At 39.7% G+C, this 19,700-nt stretch overlaps 1 protein-coding gene across 1 annotated transcript in view; it reads left to right on the top strand.

Moving 5' to 3' along the window:
* LOC121322258 (sodium channel protein type 2 subunit alpha-like) overlaps positions 1–19,700 on the top strand; it is a 57,489-nt gene that overhangs the window by 20,019 nt on the left and 17,770 nt on the right. Inside the window, exons 9-18 of the mRNA XM_041261949.1 lie at positions 852–915; positions 1,537–1,678; positions 1,806–2,012; positions 7,890–8,168; positions 8,585–8,920; positions 12,285–12,420; positions 15,146–15,384; positions 15,629–15,802; positions 16,058–16,414; positions 16,786–17,265. Of these exons, the coding sequence (XP_041117883.1) occupies positions 852–915; positions 1,537–1,678; positions 1,806–2,012; positions 7,890–8,168; positions 8,585–8,920; positions 12,285–12,420; positions 15,146–15,384; positions 15,629–15,802; positions 16,058–16,414; positions 16,786–17,265 (2,414 nt within the window). The remainder of the gene's footprint in view (positions 1–851; positions 916–1,536; positions 1,679–1,805; positions 2,013–7,889; positions 8,169–8,584; positions 8,921–12,284; positions 12,421–15,145; positions 15,385–15,628; positions 15,803–16,057; positions 16,415–16,785; positions 17,266–19,700) is intronic.

Below are 19,700 nucleotides of genomic sequence, written 5' to 3'. Positions count from 1 at the left end.
ATACAGTAAAGGGAACATAACTCAAAATGACGCACATGGCTAAAAGGAAGCTTAAAAAGAAAGCCTTGTAAGAAACAAGCATGTGCTTTAGGTTAGTGTTGCATGTTAGTAAATGTACAGCAGACATAACGTTACTGTATAATACTGTGAAGCATCTTTTCTGTATATATTATGTGTTTGCTCATTTGGAAACATATACATCCCATCCTGGAGCCTCTACATGTAGTTCTTGTTTTGGAAACATAATAAAAGCACTTGAGTTACAAAGCTCGAAAATAAATCCAACATTGACACATATTTTTAAATATGTTTTATCTGAGTAAATGTATCATTTTATATTTAAGTGTATGTATGATTTAGGTTCTTTCTCAGTACAACCAATACAAGCTTATCTCTTCTAAATGAAAAAAAAAATGCTCATTCATGTTACCAAGGCAACAGTGATTTGCAGTCATTTTGGAAAACAACTTTCTATTAAACAACTCCACTACAATTAGTGACCAACTACCCATGCAATATAAACGGCATGCTTTGCTCTGACATCACTGTCACCTATTCTATATGAAAAAAAATCCAATAAAAGATTTAACAAAAAACGATAACACATTTCTACCTCAATATTTGGTAATTCATTAATTTGGTTACTGTCCAGTAAGGTCAAGTTGACAGTTTATTGTACATGTGCTGTACTTTACTGTATAATGGCCTTCAGTATTTCACAAATAGGTTGCAAAATAACAAGGCAGGACAGTATTAGATCTTTAGAATGATAGTAGTAAGCAGCATAGTATTGTTTTTGACAATCAATTGGTTGCATTCAAGAACTTTTTTTTTTGTAATTTTCTTTCTAGCAAATTATTACTTCAAAAAAGGACATAGGGATGCTCTGCTGTGTGGCAATGGCAGTGACGCGGGGTAAGACATGCTTTATTATGGAAACTAGATGATCCGTGTAATAGGAGGCTTCAATAAAGAGACGAGTAGCCTACATTTGAAGAACAAATCATAACAATTCTGTTGGTGTTGCCTCCCTTATAAAAGTTTACCATAGTGAAAGCAGAGCAGAGTGTAATAAAGCACAGTGAAGCATAGGTAAGCATTGTCGAGGTATGGTAAAGCATATTAATAAATATGGCAAACCAGGGTAAACTATGGTAAAGGCACAGTATAACCATGGCAAAAGCATGGTAAAACATCAAAAATACTGTGCAAAAATACTGTGGAAAACTTTTATAAGGGGTGTGCTGTTCGCAAGCACAACTTGCTAACAACTGACAGTGTTAATCGATTAATTATTGTTATTAATAAAGTTAAATATATTGATATAAATTATATATATATATATATATATATATATATATATATATATATATATATATATATATATATATAGTATATTGTGTGTGTGTGTGTGTGTGTATATATATATATATATATATATATATATATATATATAGTATATTGTATATTGTATATTGTTAACAGTGCCTGAGGATTCATTAATGTCTGTGTTAAAACTGGTTGGTTTCGTTCCAGGCAATGCCCTGAAGGTTTTACATGTTTAAAAGGGGGCAGAAACCCGGATTATGGATACACAAGTTTTGACACATTTGGTTGGGCTTTCTTGTCATTGTTTCGGTTAATGACTCAAGACTTCTGGGAAAATCTGTATCAGCAGGTAAGCATTTTTTAAATTTTAGAATGCACTCATTAACTCATTAACGTGCTTAGTATGCACTGTACCACATATCCTGTTTCATATGGTTTTCATGCCACATTACCATGTTTATATGTCATGTTTTCAGACCCTACGAGCAGCTGGGAAAACATACATGTTATTCTTTGTGCTGGTCATTTTCCTGGGATCATTCTACCTTGTGAACTTGATTCTGGCTGTAGTTGCCATGGCCTATGACGAACAAAACCAAGCAACACTCGAAGAAGCCGAACAGAAGGAAGCAGAATTCCAGGCAATGCTTGAGCAACTGAAGAAACAGCAAGAAGATGCACAGGTGTATATTGAGCTAATCTTCTGTCATGGTCACTTTTGACTTCAAATACTATAGTGTACTTAAATGCCAATGCTTGATAATGTAACATGTGTCTCCTCACAATTTGAGGTTAATGATATCAAAAAACAAATCAATGTATGTTTTTATTAAATGTAAAATGACATACATAGTCAAGTTGTCATAATGTTAGGTTACAGATGTAACCCTGGTTCACTGAAAGAGAAGACGACCACCAACAATACTTATGGGATATGCCTGCCACAGGTCAGGTATTCACTGAGCATTTTATATCAGAGCTGTCGATATGCCCCTCTGGGAGTGATGTCCTCAGTCCCGCCTTCTGAGGGAACAAATAGTCACTCCGCGGAGCTCACTTCCTGTTTTGAGTTGAACCCGCGATTTCTCAGGTTAATGGTTGTCTTCTCTTTCAGGGAACCAGGGTTACATCCGTAACCTAACGTTCCCTTTCAATTCGAAGACGACCACCAACAATACTTTTATACCACAATACTGTATACCAAAGCCGTCGGGAGGGAGAGTGAGCGGAAACAGCAAACGAGGGGCGTCTTGAAACTGCAAAACCTTGGTTAGCAGTGTGAGTGTGCAACCTCAGGGACCCTTAAGTCAGTACAACCTGGTGTAAGTATGCAGAGTAGTCCAGCTAACTGCAGTACATATATCAGACAGTGAGGCTCCTCTAAAGAGGGCTCATGATGTAGCTATTCCTCTGGTAGACTGTGCAGCCACCCGTCCAGGTGAGGGTATGCCAGCATTAGTATATGCAGTCAAAACTGTATTCCAAAATCCAGTGAGACAGCCACTACTTTGAAAGGGCTTGACCCAGGGTCCTTACACCATAACTGACACAGAGCTTTTGTCCTGTCAACCGGGCAGAGGGAGTTTAGTCTCTGATCCGAAGAAAATGGAGGGGGATGGAAAGCCTGTAGTTTCACGGACTGATTTAAGTGGAAAACCATAACCACCTTAGGGAGGAAACCATGGTTCGTGAGTAATGATACGTTGTTTCCATCGTCCCAGATGGACATACAGGAACTGTGCACCGACAGAGCCTGTAGCTCACTGACCTGTTTGGCAGAGATGATGGCTAATGAAAAGGCTATCTTCATACAGAGGTGTTTCAACTTTATGGAATGAACGGGCTCAGAACCTCCAATACGTGGTCTAGACTCCACTCGGGGTGGATGTCCCTTCTAGGTGGACGTAACCGCCGAGCGCCCTTTAAAAAACAGGTTGCTAGGAAATGGTGCCTGGGGACATGGCATGCAGATATGGCTGCCAAGTACACTTTTAGGGTAGAAGTGTATTTACCCGCTTCTAGCAGTTCTTGTAGGAATTGTGTGATAGCTGCTATAGGGCAAGAGATAGGGTCATGACCCCGGGTCAGACACCTGTCTTGAAAATACCTCCACTTGTAGGCATACAGCGACCTTGTGGAGTAGGCCCTAGCATTCTGTAGTGTACTTACGACTTCATCTGAAAGCCCTAAAGTAGACAGACAGTCACGTTCAGGGGCCAGACCCATAATTAGAGTCTGCTCAGTTCTAGAGTGCCAGAGAGTACCTGTCGTCTGACTGAGGAGATCCAGGCGTAGCGGAATCTTCCAGTACTGGTCTTGTAGAAGCTATCAGAGAGTCAAAAACCAGATTGTCCTGGGCCATCTGGGGACCACCTGGAGAATTGTCACTTTCTCACTCCAGACCCCTTGTTCAATATTTAGATTACAACTCTTTTTAAAAGCGTTCTTTGTCAGTGGGGTAGTTTGTGACCAGAAACCAAGTAGACACAGAGAATGGCTTTGGACCCCCCTTTGTATACTCCAATGCTGTTAATTTCATATACAGAATGATATTGTGACCCACTTTGGCGTTACAGAGTGTAGTCAGAAGGTATTGAGCCACACCTGAAGCAGGCACATATGGAGTAATCCCAACTGGAGGGCAAATGCAGCTACGACCATCAGACTCAGCAAATTTTGACACAACACCAGAAGTAAAACAGGGATAGACAGGTCTGTATAGCGGCCACTCTGTTGTCTGACAGGTAGGTTCGCATTGTAAGGGAGTCAAGCTGGAGTCCCAAGTAAGCCATACTTTGCACCGGTACTAATTGGCTCTTGGCATCATTGAGGGTGAGACCCAGCCTTGACAGATGCTCCATCATGATAGCCGTGTGGGCCATTGCTCTTTCCTGCATCTGGGAACAAACAGATCAGCCAGTGTCCAGGTAGTTCAACACCCTGATGGTGTCCTCGCACTTTGAGAACTCATGGGGCCTAAGGAGAGGCCGAATGGCAGCATGGAAAACTTTAGGACGCAGTGGTAAACCAGTCACCCAGACAGAGACTGTGTGTGATCATGTGACAGACATGACAGTGTGTGATCATCTGGAACCTCCTCTCCTTCTAGGACCCATTGAGGTCGCTATCCTTCTTCAGCACCCGAAAATACGTTGAGTAGAACCTCTCCTCCTGGGAGGTTGGTTCTATGAGGTGGATTCTCATTTGAGGTTCTCATTTGAGAAGTAATGTAGCTACTAGGGTCTCTCATGGATGTAACCGTGATCCCTCGAAAGGAAGGAGGACCCGCGCGGAGCCTGTGTGTATGGTGGCAAGCACCCAAGTGTCCTAGTAGCAGTTGCACCAATATTGCAGATGTTGTTGTGTAAAAGGGTGGGTCTGTGGCCACAAGCCTTCAGGGTTCTTGCTTGGGCTGTTGAGGTTCTGGCGGAGCCTGTTGTGTGGGCTGTCTGGGGTGGCGGTGGAACTGCCCCCAGGAGCGCTGTTGCGTTTTGAACCCCAGTTCCAGCGCTCCTCCATCCTTGTGGGTAGGTCCGGTTCTTAACTGCCACAGAAGCTTGAAGTAGAGCTCTCAGGTCACCAAGCGGGGCGGTGGGGATCAGGACCGACCAGTGTCTCATTCTATCTTGCGGCGACGCATGGGAAGGGAGCATCAAGGCTATCTGCCGAGACGCCTCACGGGGGGTTGAGCCTTCTGCCTCGCCAAATACTCCAGAGCCTGAGTCATTTGGTCCTTTAAATCAGAGATGCCCTGTGCCTGTTTCGATTATCTTGCCCACTTAGCACTCCGTGCAGGAGATCTAGAGCGACTGCGAGCCTGAGGCACCACAGCCTGAGCACGTGGCATGCTCTGCGAGGGGCCCTGGGACAATTGGAGGATGGGGGAGACTGGGGCTACCAAGGCCGAGGACGGTTCAGTCGAGCTAGCTGGAGAAGCCACACCTGCTGAGTCTGCTGCGAAGCACAAAGGATGTCTGGCTAGAGCACCTAGGCACAGAGGGAGCCGAAGCACCAAGGGTGCCAAAGGTATCAGGGGTCTGAGACCTTGATGCCTGAGGGTACGAAGCACCGGGGGGCATTCATCTGTGGAGCATCGAGGCACAGAGGTGCTGAAGCAGCGAAGACACAGAACCTGTGAGGCATCAAGGGCTTCCAAATACTGGCGCACTTGGGCACCGAGGGTGCAGGAGCAACGAGGTCCCCGACAGCACTGAATCTCTGAGGCTCAGAAAGGTGCTGAAGCTCCAAGGAGCGTCTAAATCATGGAATATCTAAGCACTGAGGGTGCCAAAGCATTGAGGGCATCGCATGCACTGAGGCTGTGAGGCCCCCAGGGTATTGAAGCACTGAGGAGTGATGAGCACTGAGGGCATCTGACTCTGGAGCTCAAGGCATGGAGGGCAGTGAAGCACCGAGGGCACCATATGCATGAGGCTCTGAGGTTCCGAGGGTGTTGAAGCACTGAGGGGTGTACAAGCACCGAGGGCATCTGACTATGGAGCTCCACGCCAAGGCACAGAGAGTGCCACAGCACCAATGGCACCGTGTGCACTGAGGCTTTGTGGTCCCAAGTGTGCTGAAGCACTGAGGGCTTTTGAACTTTGGAGAACTGAGGCACCAAGGGCGCTGAAGCACTGACGGCACTATGTTTCTGAGGCCCCAAATGCCGAAGCACTGAGGGCGCGTAAGACTGGGGCACCACAGTCGTGAAACACCGAGGGCACTGAGGGTCTGAGGTCCCATGGGTGCCGAAGCACTAGGGGTATCTAATGCCTTTGAGTACTAAAGTGCCTGGGCACCAAAGCACCGACTCACGGAGCATCTGAGCACCAAGGTCACCGAAGCACTAAGGCATCGAGGCTCCCAAGCATTTAGTGCACCGAGTACCGAGGGTACTTGGGACAGGTGCCTAGCCTTAACTGCATGCAGTCACACAACATGGGGTAGTGTAGCATGCATCGGGGTGATACACAGGCTCGATGGCTGCGGTAGGCAATAGTAGAGTAGTCTGAAAGCTCATGATCCTGCACCAGGGTATTGCGTGGGCGATAGTCTGACCTTAACCGCGTGCAGTCACATGACTGGGGCAGCAAGGAGCTCATGCTGGAGTGGAGCACAGACTCAAGAGCTGTGGCAGGCGAGGGCTGGACAGTACTGTAAGTTTTTTTTTTTTTTAAGGCCCAATGCACCGAGATGGCTAGGCCAAGAACTCTATTCAACAGCGGGGCAAGGCAGAACCAGGCCCCGGTGGGGGAGGCACACGTTGTCTAGTGTTATTTATTTATTTATTTATTTTCTAACAACTGGAAAGCCGACTTCCAGCAATATTTTTTAAAAATAAACCAGGAGAACTCCAGTAAAACTCGAGTGGGAACTCTTTCATACAGATTCAGTCACAGCAACTGGTTTGGGTTAGTACCTTACCTTACCGCGGTGAGAAGCAAAAGAGGAAGTGAGCTCCATGGAGTGACTTTTTGTCCCCTCAGAATGCGAGACAGAGGACGTCACTCCCTGGAGGGGCCTTTTGGCTGCTCTGATATAAAATACTCAGTGAATAGCTGACCTGTGGAAGGCATATCCCAAAAGTATTGTTGGAGGTGAAATGTGAAAATCTTTGAAATGAATTGAAAGGGAACCCCTGATTCCGAATCTCAATAAAAATGTGCGGAATAACTTAGCCGATCTCTAGATACATGTAAAACACTAAAACAAAACATACATACTTCCATACAGAGTGCCTCCACTATATCTCTGTCACCATGGATACACATCTCTAGTGGGGTAATAATAATAAGATACAGACTGGCTACATACCATTTCATGAAAATATTAACCAAATGCCATGTGGCTGATGTTTTTTATATTTTTCTAACACTGTAAATGTGGTTTTCCTTGTTCTCTCCGTTTCACTTCAGGCTTCCTAATTTACTTTTTAACTTATGTCAAAACCTGCTAGATTTTATATCTAAAAATATATCACATGCAACATACACACACCCACCCACACACACCCACACACATACACAAAGTACTTGTGTAAGTGTCACCAACGATAATTTAAATATGCGCTGTGCCGTAAGCACGGCATTCGTTACGACTGTGACAAGTTTACGGAAACTCAAGTTTACCATACACACCCCCTCTTGGGGAGAAGGGGTGGTTCTGGGTGTCCCAAGACCCATTCTGGGTAATATATATTATATAATATATATATATATATATATATATATATATATATATCTATATATATAATATATATCTGAGATTATATAGACTTACATTTCATTTAAGTAATAATCTGGCTGGAACAAAGTATTGCAATGGAATACACTGGAAGAGCCCATGTTGCTTACCCCTGCCTGAAAGGTGTTCTTCAGAGTGAGTAGCCAAACAAAAACCCAATTTTTTAAAACAAAAACAGAGCTAGCTGTGTTTGTCTAGTTTGTTGGTGAATACAGAGCCTGCAGGCTAGAGCATGCTTTTACACAATGCATTACCCTGAATTGTGTTTGGATTTCGATATCCTTCAAGTATTAAGGTCGCTATGTGTTTGAACCCAGGCTGCCGCTGCAGCAGCTGCCAATGAGTATGGTGAGTACAGTGGAGGCTGCGGAGTGACTGAGAGCTCCTCAGAGGCATCGAAGCTCAGCTCCAAGAGTGCCAAGGAACGGAGAAACAGACGCAAAAAGAGAAAACAGAAATATGAGGATGAGGAGAAAGGGGACACTGATAAATTTCACAAATCAGAATCTGAAGACAGCATAAAAAGAAGAGGCTTTGGCTTTTCTTTTGATGGAAACAGGCTTAGCTATGAAAAGAGATATTCCTCCCCGCACCAGGTAAGGTTCTAAAATACTTTCACGACTGGCTTAGCTTTAAAATGTGCTTTAGTATGGCACTGCAGAACAGGCATAAGTAACTTAAATTCTGTTAAGTATTAGGGTTAGTGTAGAACCAAAAACAGCAAAGCCATTTTTAATTGACCAAGACCTTTTCCTCTTCTGTAAAGCTACATTGGTACATATTTGTCAACTGTGGTGTCATTAAGATTGCTCTGTCATCTTGAAATATGTCAGAAACAGTCTTGTTTTGTGAAGACATCAGCTGTAAACTATTAAACAGAAATAATTTTGTTTTGGCAGTCTACATTTTGCCAGAACTTAGCTTAGGGATTTTAAGCAAAACGTTTTTAAAACAAGAGTTTGAGTCTGTCACCAATGAAACCAAACATAACTCAGATAAATATCTCTTGCAGTCTCTGCTGAGTATTCGGGGCTCCTTGATTTCTCCGCGACGCAACAGCAAAGCAAGTCTGTTCAGCTTCAGAGTGCGTAGGGATGTAGGCTCCGAGAATGACTTTGCAGATGACGAACACAGCACCTTTGAAGATGGTGAAAGCAGAAGGGGTTCACTCTTTGTGCCGCATATGCTGGAGAGACGCAACAGTAACATCAGCCAGACCAGTAGATCATCCAGAGTAATGCTTCCCATCAATGGAAAGATGCACTGCAACGTGGATTGCAATGGAGTGGTTTCGCTAATGGGTGGACCATCGGGGCCAACCTCACCTGTTGGATGCCTTCTGCCAGAGGTCATAATACATATAAGAAAGGTTTTGTAGGGAAAACAAATCAACAAGTGATTACAAAATACTTTATATGTGCAAAAGAAATACTGTTAATGCAACCATATAAACATTAGGTACAACCAAGCAAAGACATGCAGCTCACAGCATGGCCAAATGCATATGTTTGCACTACAACACAGAAGTCATGTGGAGTCAATTCAAGGAAGTTGAATTAAAAACATAACATTAAATACTATGAATATGTTAGCATTTCCCACCTATTTCCCTTACTCTCCTCCAATCAACGTTTTTTGCGAAATTGATGATTAATGTTGACTTTTATTTTATAAAGAATTTACCATTTTTTTTATCTTTATTTTTCAATTCAAGCAGAGAATGGGTGAACTCAACCTTTATGCTTTAAAAAAAACACACACTTTTTATGCCATTGAGAAACATGTTACCAGCATTCCAATTGAAATAACGTTTGGTTACAGCGGAACTATACCTTGTAAAGATAAAGATCCTACACAAATTTTAAAATGTTCTCAAATAAACCGTAGAAAACGTAGCCTACACATACATTTATAGCATACATTTACGAGTAAAGAAGTGTGTACAAAACAAAACATTAAATAGTTGAACAGAACTAACTTCCACTTATTATTCGGAGTCTGAGCTCCCCCTCTCCTGCTTCAGCACAGCTGGAATCGCTGGAAGGCAAGGCAGATGGGCACGCTTCGTCCTGCCGCGGAGACTTCAGCTGTCAGTCAGGGTATTGTGCACAATATTAATTAAGACTAGGAACTGTCACCTATAGCAAAAGCTTACCTACACCTTGACCAGCTAATTTCAACGTAGCCGCTTTGAATGACAGGCGCTGTAGCTGGTAAACGAAAGTGCACAGTTGGTGCAGGTCTTTGTGATTAACAGTCATTTAAACGAATGTGAGCATTCTAGCGCTGCTTCAGTCAACAATGTCAGAACAGGGCGAAAGGTGACAGTGACAGTGAAACTACAGTACTAACAGCCCACTGAGATGACTGACAGCGCCCCCTAGCCATTCAGAGCGGAACAGAGACTGACAATAAGTATAAAACCTACACAAACTAAACAATTATTTTTGGTAGGAAAATAGAAAAAAATAGCAAGTGGTTTTACCGACTGTTATCCTATATAAATTTAATTCAGTCAAACTCATATTTTATGGGAATTCGACGTTTAACGAGCTTTACCGATTAATATCGAAAACTAGAAAGCCTAATCATAATACAATACATCTAATCCTGTAAAAGCCACTTAAAACTAATTTGCTTCTTTACTGTAATCTCTTCTTACGTTAAGCTGCATATATAAGCATGTTTCCCCTTTCGCTGTGCATCTTAGCTAAACACTTGTTGATCTTGGCTGCCTGTCCAGATGTCAAAATATGACAAGCTGCATATGTCTAGCTTTTGCAGAGAGAAGAGGAGAAACCACTTCTCATGTTACATCTGTTGTTAGCTGTATCAAAATATCAAAATTATAAGCAAATACATAATTAATACTTGCAGGGTTTAGATTGCCATCCCTACAATTTAAACAGTTTGCTTAGGCAATATACTTACTCAACTGGGGTTAGCACTCAGTAGATGCTTGGTTTGATTAAGCTCTACAATGCATTAATACATTATGTACAACAAGAAAAGAGTGTTTTCTGCAAAATTCTGCAGGAATGACTTTTTAATGAAAAACAGTGATAATGAGTATAAATAAATAAGAAAAAATGAGTTACAGTTAGTTAAATGCATTTTTTTTTTAAATTAAATCGCATTACTAAAAACTGTAAAGAAAAATGAACGTGTTTGCTGAATTTTATGGAAATCAAAGAAGAAAAAAACATGTGCAATAAAGCAAAGAGAGTTGACTTTTTTAAAAACTCTTACAGCACTGACCAGTGGATGCCATTTTTTAAAAATATACATAAAACATAACAATTCCTTAAAAATAACTTAAATACAAATACAGTTATGGCCAAAACATATGACTATAGTTAATCACATTAGTAATAAGAACTTTTGCCTACCTCAATAAGATTGTAAAGGTGCATTGGGATTCAAATTAGCATTGGTACATTTTACAAATGCACTGTTTTACAAATGTCTAGTAGGATTGGAGCACTTTTGTACAAGTGTAACGGGGTGTTTTTAGAAACATATGTTGTTCTTCAAAATGTTCTAATTTTAAAACGTATCCACATCAAGACAACATATAGAAATAGTTTGGAAACTGTGACAAATGCTTGGAAACTGGCTTTTTTTTTTGTTTCTGTGACAAAGGACACAAGTAAAAGTGCTACCATTACATACCACAAAACAAACAGGAAAATAACAATTAAAAAAAAAAAATCTGTGTAATCGGATAATATCTAATATAGTTCACCGCCCACTTCCTTTTTGAACATTCATGTTACTACACCATGTACAAAAAAACGTGTGTATTTCTATATATAATTAGAATGACATCTTTCAGGACCTGCAACATAGGAAGTGCAAGCAAGGTCCTCATTGTTTTTCTCTGACCTTTCACATAGGAGTAACAGAACAACGCTTCGCTTTGAACCTGCGACTAAATTGTGAAATTCTTCTGTAAAATAATAATAATAATAATAATAATAATAATAATAATAATAATAATAATAATAATAATAATAATAATAATAATAATAATAATAATCTTACCTTATTTCGTTCTTCAGTAGCCACTGTTTGTCTATCCATGGTCGTTGTCACTGTCTTCTGCCATTTTAACAGAAGCTGTGATGGTGAGTTATTGGAAATAATGGACTTGCATTTTGCGTTTGTGTCCTATCGTTTGCCGTTATGTTAATTTGGATTTGTTTCCAGAGCTCACCGATGGCCTTAGGAATCTCATTATGGCTGAACGTTAAAACGTGCATTGAAACCACACCACACTTCTCACTATACAAATAGTGTGTATGCGCTCTAGTGACATGTACAGTGATAGTAGGGAGCAAATGTTTAAGTTTTTGTTTTTTTGCAGAAGAAAAATTTAATTTCATGAGTGCAAATTCCGTGATTTGTTCCATGACCGCTGAATCCTGGAGGGACTAAGTAAGGCTATTTAACTATAGATGATAATACATCCAAAACTTCTAAACACTTGATCAAAAATGTCATATAAAAAACTAAGTTTCATCAACGTTTCATTAAGTACCTTTATCAGAATACTTCACAAAGTAAATATAAAGTCCCCTCTCCCTATACAATAAATGTATACGAAAGAACAGCTTTAACCCTGAAACATTTAGGAAGTTATACTTTACAGACCATATTTTTTATTTTAAAAGTAGCTTTGAATGGTTTTAATGTTAAGGTTTTAATTACAGGCCACCACCACAACTGAAACTGAGACCAAGAAGAAAAGATCTGGGTCTCATCAGATGTCAATGGATTTTTTAGATGAGCCTACTGCAAGGCAAAGAGCTTTAAGTGTGGCAAGCATTTTAACAAACACCATGGATGGTATGTGATATTTATTAATGTGCTATTTCCTACTGTATATCAAATTCAAATATTCAGGACAGTTCAGTTCCTTAATGACTTAAGAGTGTCAGACACTTCTTTACTCAAAGTGGTAAGGGTCTGATATGGGTTATCTAACCATGTTGTTGATTCTGAGTCATTGGGATAGTTTGGGCAAGACTTTACAAAGTTTTCAGATTGACCAGCTACTTGGAACTGGACAATCATTGAGGAACCAAATGACGGCCTCTTGTTTGTTAATTTATGTTTACTCCACTGTGTCATTTGCACCATATTAATAATAATTCTCATACGGAATGAATGAGAAGCAACTCAAAGATTCTTGAATAGTTTGATGTTAGCCTCAGGGTGGAATTCAGGGTCCTGTAACTGGGCAGCAATTACTTAATTAGTTAAAGCTATCATCATTATTAACCTATATTTAAACTTCAATCTCACACACCTTCTCTGTCTAGTATTTCGCTTTCTAGCCAATGTATAGACTTTTAAACGTGTTCTGAAATCAGATCTTTTTGATAAATTCATATTCTAGTCGGTGGAGACAGAATCATCATGCCTAACCAACGGCGCCTTATTCTTTCATCCAATTCGGACGTCTCTGACCAGGATTTAGAGTTTCCTACCTGCTCTCGTAAATTGTTTCAGCCCACTGCAACTTCATGATGACTCCAACGGCTCCTCTACCAGCTGCCACCCCGATTATCCACTCTGCAAACCAGAAACCACGCCGTTCGAAACGCAAGTCCAAATCACATCGTCTTTCGCAGCTTCACTACAAAGATTGGTCCATTGCCAAACTCTTGAAAGCTCTTTTCGATAAAAGAAATACTATTCCAGTCAATGGAGAGAATCACTCTCTTTAATCTCTTCTGTGAAGCAGTGTCTGCTGAGCCCATACTTCCTCCTCAACTGCAAGCAGCTTCAGGCAACCTCTTCCAGTACCTTAGCCTTAGTCCCCACTATCGAAATTTCTGAGTACAACTTGGCTTCAGCAACGGCGTCTGGCTTTCATTCAGCCTCCACCATCAAGCGCCACTCTCTCTCTGCAAACATATGAAAGCAAATTATTGAAGATAAGGACATTAACCTTGTACCTATCCTTATTGCCACATCAGAGTTCCTGGATCACCACATAGTGGATTGTGGGGACCTGTAAGTCACCCTAAAGTCACATGACCCTCGGCTACTAAAAAAATCTAACACTAGGAGAGTTCGTTCTAGCCTTTTCAATATTCTCAGCTAAAGCCGCCGCAATCCTATCAGCTGACAATCACACAGCTCACTCTACCTCCCTCTGTCCAAAAGCAGCATCAACATCATTTAGACCAGGCTCACAATACTCCCCACCACGCTTCAGTTCAAGATCATCAATTCCAAATCCCGTCCATGCATCATTTCCACCAAATCGATCCTCAATTCGTGATAAACACAGTTGTAATATCAAGTTCGTTGGTTCCATACAGGTTTGGAATAACTTCAACTCCTCAGTTTCGTGTCATCCATCATGCAAATACTTATAAATTTGCAGCTTTTGCGGCTATGCCCACTCCAAGTCTATCTGTCCAGTATGTCCCAAATGACATTCAAAGATGCTCCTAGTTTCAACTCCCATCAAAATTCCAGAACTTCACCCAGACAAATCATTCATCTCATATGGCCTCTCACATGAATTTTCCACAGGACTTTTCATCATTTACCTGCAAAAATCTGCACTCTGCTCTGATAGAAGCTAACATAGTCAGATCTCTCATACAAACAGAAATCGACAAAGACTTTTTGGGTGGTCCATTTTCAGCATCACTGTTGGATCCTCCTCAATTCCTGCCATGTTGCAGGAGCCTTTTCCCAGCTTCAAAGGCCTCACCTCACCTCATGCGATGGCAGCACCAGACAGTCAAGGAATCCTTTGCTGTTCTCCTTTCGGCCCTATGATCAGGCTATTCCTATCGCCCCCGAGAGGCGCCTCTGCCAAGCAGAGCAACTTTTATATGTTTTCAAATCGTCAGGAATGCTACCTTCGACCAAGCTCCATCCTCTGCAAAAGGAAAGCTCATCAGTCTGGATCTCTCTCTCTATCCTAATTTAACCGGTGCCCCTCTAAGCCCACCTAAGCCGAGCTACGGGATCAAGCCTCTATCTTTGGCCGAGCATCACTCACTCAGCCCGTCTTACTAACAGCGTAGTTCTGCTCCCTCTGCCGTATCCTTCAGCCCCAGTGGACAACCTGTGAATTATTAGTTCTGTAACATTACTAGTATGTTTTTCCTTATGCGTTAAGCTGCCTGTACATGGAAAGTAAAATCATTAATTTCAATACATAGTTTTCAGATGATATATTTATTGCAAGGAATATTGCTAAGAATGACCACAAAACTGCAATTAAAAAATTACCATTGGATTATTTGTTGCGTTATAGGCTGGAATACTGAAAATTTGTTGAAAGGTCAAAATCAATTGCCTACATGGGGGTTGATTTGTTTATTTTTATAGACACATCAGAATGTGCCACAGCTGCATTTTATGTTGCATCAGTCACCTATTAGAGCATTTACATCAACTCCCATATTTTTGGTCATGCAGTCAATGTGGATTGTTTAAAATGCATCAAAGAAATCCAGATTGGTCAAAATAACCTTTTAGTTTATAGGCCTTTAGTGTATTATATATTTTACCTTATAATTCAATGCATTTTTTTCTTATTCAGAACTCGAAGAATCACGACAGAAATGCCCACCATGTTGGTACAAATTTGCTAACACTTTCCTCGTATGGGACTGCAGCCCGAACTGGCTTCGAATCAAGACGATAGTGAATTTAATTGTGATGGATCCTTTTGTAGACCTTGCAATCACTATCTGCATTGTTCTGAACACATTATTCATGGCCATGGAGCATTATCCAATGACCACGGAGTTTAACAATGTGCTGTCTGTGGGAAATCTGGTAAGTACTATATCATTGTTTGTTGCTTTTGATACACATATTTATGCTGTGGTAAAAACTGCATATTATCATCAAAAGAACACCGATAATGCGTGTCCTCCCCTCTTCTAGGCTGAGACAGAAGTTTTGATTCCAGCTTTTGTTTTGTTTGTCTTGATTATTGTAATAACATGGCATTTTGGAAGGTCCTTGCTTTGTATCATATTAACATACTTATTTGTATTTTGTTATTATTATTTTGCAGGTGTTTACTGGAATCTTCACTGCAGAAATGATTTTCAAAATTTGTGCTATGGACCCCTACTATTATTTTCAAGAAGGCTGGAACATTTTTGATGGTATTATTGTGAGCCTAAGCTTAATGGAGCTTGGTCTGGCAAATGTTGAGGGACTGTCTGTACTGCGATCATTCAGACTGGTAAATACGTATTTAAGAATATGTTATTGTCTCTGTTAGTTATTCTTTCTCTAATATCTGTTTGACAGAAAAAGAGAAGAAGAATATTTCGTTATTTCTTTATTAATGGTATAGATAAATGGTTGCATCCTTGTTCAATTGAATTAGATTACAAAAACTAATACAAAATTAGGTACGTGTACAATTACTTGTCTCAGTTAGTTCTCATGTTGAAAATGAATCTTCATCTATTAAGAACATAATTCTCCATTTCAGCTGAGGGTGTTTAAATTAGCCAAGTCCTGGCCAACGTTGAACATGCTCATCAAGATCATTGGCAATTCTGTGGGAGCTCTTGGAAACTTGACTTTGGTGCTCGCCATCATCGTTTTCATTTTTGCTGTGGTGGGAATGCAGCTGTTCGGAAAGAACTACAGAGACTGCGTTTGCAAAATTGATGAGAATTGCGAGCTACCACGCTGGCACATGTTTGATTTCTTTCATTCCTTCTTGATTGTGTTCCGAGTCCTGTGTGGAGAGTGGATTGAGACCATGTGGGACTGCATGGAGGTAGCTAGTCAGAGCATGTGCCTCATTGTATTCATGATGGTTATGGTGATTGGGAATCTTGTGGTAAGTAACCATGTTATGCTAAATTCTTAACTACATTTTATTCTGGCTTTACTTCTGTACTTCCCATCTTCACTACACATAGATGTTAGGTGTAATACTGTTGATTAATTGCAGGTTAAAGTTTAGAATCTCAGAAATCAATTTGTGAAAACCAATTGCTTTAAAATTGGTGAAATCACAGCTTAGCGTATTATTTGCAATGCCCAATATGATTAAATGGATATAAATCATCTACTACATATTGAAGACTCATCTATTTCTAATGCAGTTTTTCATACTTATAAATAATATAGAGATTGATCTATAAAATGGTTTGCAAATCTTTTTTTTTTTTTTTTTAACGCTGCTTATGATACACTTTTATTTCCCAGGTATTGAATTTGTTCCTGGCTTTGCTTCTGAGCTCATTTAGTGCAGACAATCTTGCTGCTACAGACGATGATAGTGAAATGAACAATCTACAGATTGCCGTGGGAAGGATTCAGAGAGGCATTGACTTCACGAAAAAAACCCTCAGAGAATTCTTTCAAAACACGTGCATAAGAAACAAGAAGGTGCTTAATGAAATCAAACCCCTTGGAGAGCTGCACAACATAAAAGACAGCTGCATTTCCAATCACACAACAGTCGAATTAATCAAGGAGCCAGATTTCCATAAGGATGGCAATGGGACAACAAGTAGAATAGGCAGCAGTGTGGGAAAGTACATGATCGATGAAAGTGATTGCATGTCCTTCATCCATAATCCTAGCCTCACGGTGACAGTGCCAATTGCAGTGGGAGAGTCCGACTTTGAGAACCTCAACACAGAGGAATTCAGCAGTGAATCGGACATTGAATGCAGCAAAGAGGTAGGAAAAACTATTTCAGTTCCATCAAATATCTTGTTTTTAGTATTAGTGTTCTTTAAAATGTATGCTTTCTTGTAAAGCAACCAAGTTCTATGCTGTATTGGTGAAGATTATATCCAATAAATGTTGCAATAATGGTGATTTTAAAAAATAAGACTAGTACAGTGTTTGTATAGTGTTGGTGTAACATATCTAAGCTGAGAAACTTAAGTTTGTATTTTTGTTCCAGAATGGTATTGATTCAGATAGTCCAAATGGGCCTTTAAATGTAAACTACTACAGTAGTACCACCTTCTTGGTATTGCTATATAAGTAGAGCAGCTATCCTGAATGTGTTCACTTAAGCAGCCCCCTAGTAATGAATGTACCCACTAGGTCAAACAGACTGTAATTTGTTGTGTCTGGCTGACTGAGCAAGAAGCGCAGGGGATGAAGATTACACACTGGGCTTTTTGAGATTATTGTTAAATTCAGTATTCATGCTCCGGGTAAACTGGATTTGCAAAATGAAGAAATTAGGAAGTCAAGTTGATTAACGTTTCGGCTAACGCCTTTGTAAGGTATAGTATTCGCAGCAGAGTTTGATTGTTAGAAATGATGGATAAATAAGGAGGCCTTAGTCATCAGGATACCATGTCCGTTACTTAAAGGTAGTTTCATACAGTAAGAGGCCTCTTCAAATATTTAATACTTTTCTCTATCCTTTTTTTTATATCATTCAACTAAAAATACAAAGGGGCAAGGACATGCTGTAAAGACATGCTTATGGCTGAAAGATACTTGTGAATGTGGGTCATGGTTTTTAGATAAGTGATATAAACTGACAAAGAGGAGTAACGTGATGTTTAGCCAACAGCAATCTTTCTTTCAGATCAAAATAACTGAAGTAACAGTCAGGTATAGGAGAAATATTTTGAAGCTTGTCAAGATTTTTGGTTTGGTTGTTTTGTCTGTTTGTTTTTGCAAAATTCCACTGGAAAAGAATAGGAAAAATGCAGATGAAATTATTTTTATTTTATTTTATTTTATTTTTTTAAATTGCTCCCTGTGCAATAACTTTACAAAATGAACCTTAATGGAAGATATTTGAAATGCTTTTTGTGATATTACTCACTTGAGTTTAAAAACTATCCAGTTAAGTATGATATTGTAAATATTATAAAAGATTATCCCTAGAATCACTTTTAAAATATATTATAAATAGGGCTTCTGATTTTCTGTGTTTTACCCTTACTTTTATACACTCCTTTAAGAATTCAACTGATACCTGTTAAGCCATTCATATACAGTTGATGACAGTTATTAGCAACTTTCAGTTATTAACAATATTTTCCCAGGAACCAATCCCATGCCATAGACTTTAATGTTAGTGGAATTGTGATATTAGTAACTGCACACCGCTTGCTGACAACTTTATTACTTATTGCCAGTGCTACAGAGTGCACTTGCATAATTTATTCGCATACTTCATGGAGTTTTTATAACACACTGACTCACAATTGCATATTTCTGGAGGACTGAGGCAGAATCTTGGCTTTGAAACTGGCTACGAGGCTGCACGCAAAATTGAGAGGTGGTACATTGTAAAAAGCAGACAACGTTTGACAATTTCTTATTTCTTATAAGTACAGCACATATTTTTTTAATTTTGCTTTGTTATTGTAAGGATAATTGTAGCACATCGTTGTGTAGTACTATTTAAGCCTACACCCTTTTTTTTTGGTTTTACACACGTGTGAAGTATCTATGTTTGGGTATTTTGTGTTTCTCATGTTCATTTTTTAACACTGCAACATTTATAGTGTCATAGTTGTACAAGTACAGTATATATTGCTATTCCATATAAATACACTTGAAAATCTGAGTTTTTCACTTATTGGCTTCTTTCGGTTAATGACAACTTTTTGCTGGGAACCGAGAGGTTGTTAATAAACGACATCTACTGTATCTCAATAACAACTGAGAAATGCGTTAATAGTAAAATTAATTTAATGTACAGGCTTTTTTTCTTTTCTGTGAAACAATTACATGGGCTTTTAAATCGGCCAAGCCTTAATTTATTCATTTACAAGCAGAACATGCAAACGAGATTGCCACATGTTAATAAATGACTTATCTTTATTAAAGGTATAATGAAAAATAAAGTGTTTTATACTGGACACACTTTATTAGAGACTGTATTTGATTTAATAAAAATTTGTCGCTTATGATTTTAAATGAAAAAGGAAGGCTTACAATTTAAAAGCCAACTTAGTTGTTTCACCGAAAAGAACCTGTAAATCAAATCAATTTTACTATTAGCACCTTTCTCAGTTGTGATTGAGATACAGGAATGGTTGATGGTATCAATTGGATTTTTAAAAGACAGTGGAAAACTTGGGGTAAAACATTGAAAATCAGAAGCCCTAATTATAAGTTAACAGGATAGCTGTGAA

Source organism: Polyodon spathula, chromosome 10 (assembly GCF_017654505.1).
Source record: "Polyodon spathula isolate WHYD16114869_AA chromosome 10, ASM1765450v1, whole genome shotgun sequence".
Classification (NCBI taxonomy): Eukaryota; Metazoa; Chordata; class Actinopteri; order Acipenseriformes; family Polyodontidae; genus Polyodon; species Polyodon spathula.
This window is presented reverse-complemented; position numbering and strand designations above follow the sequence as displayed.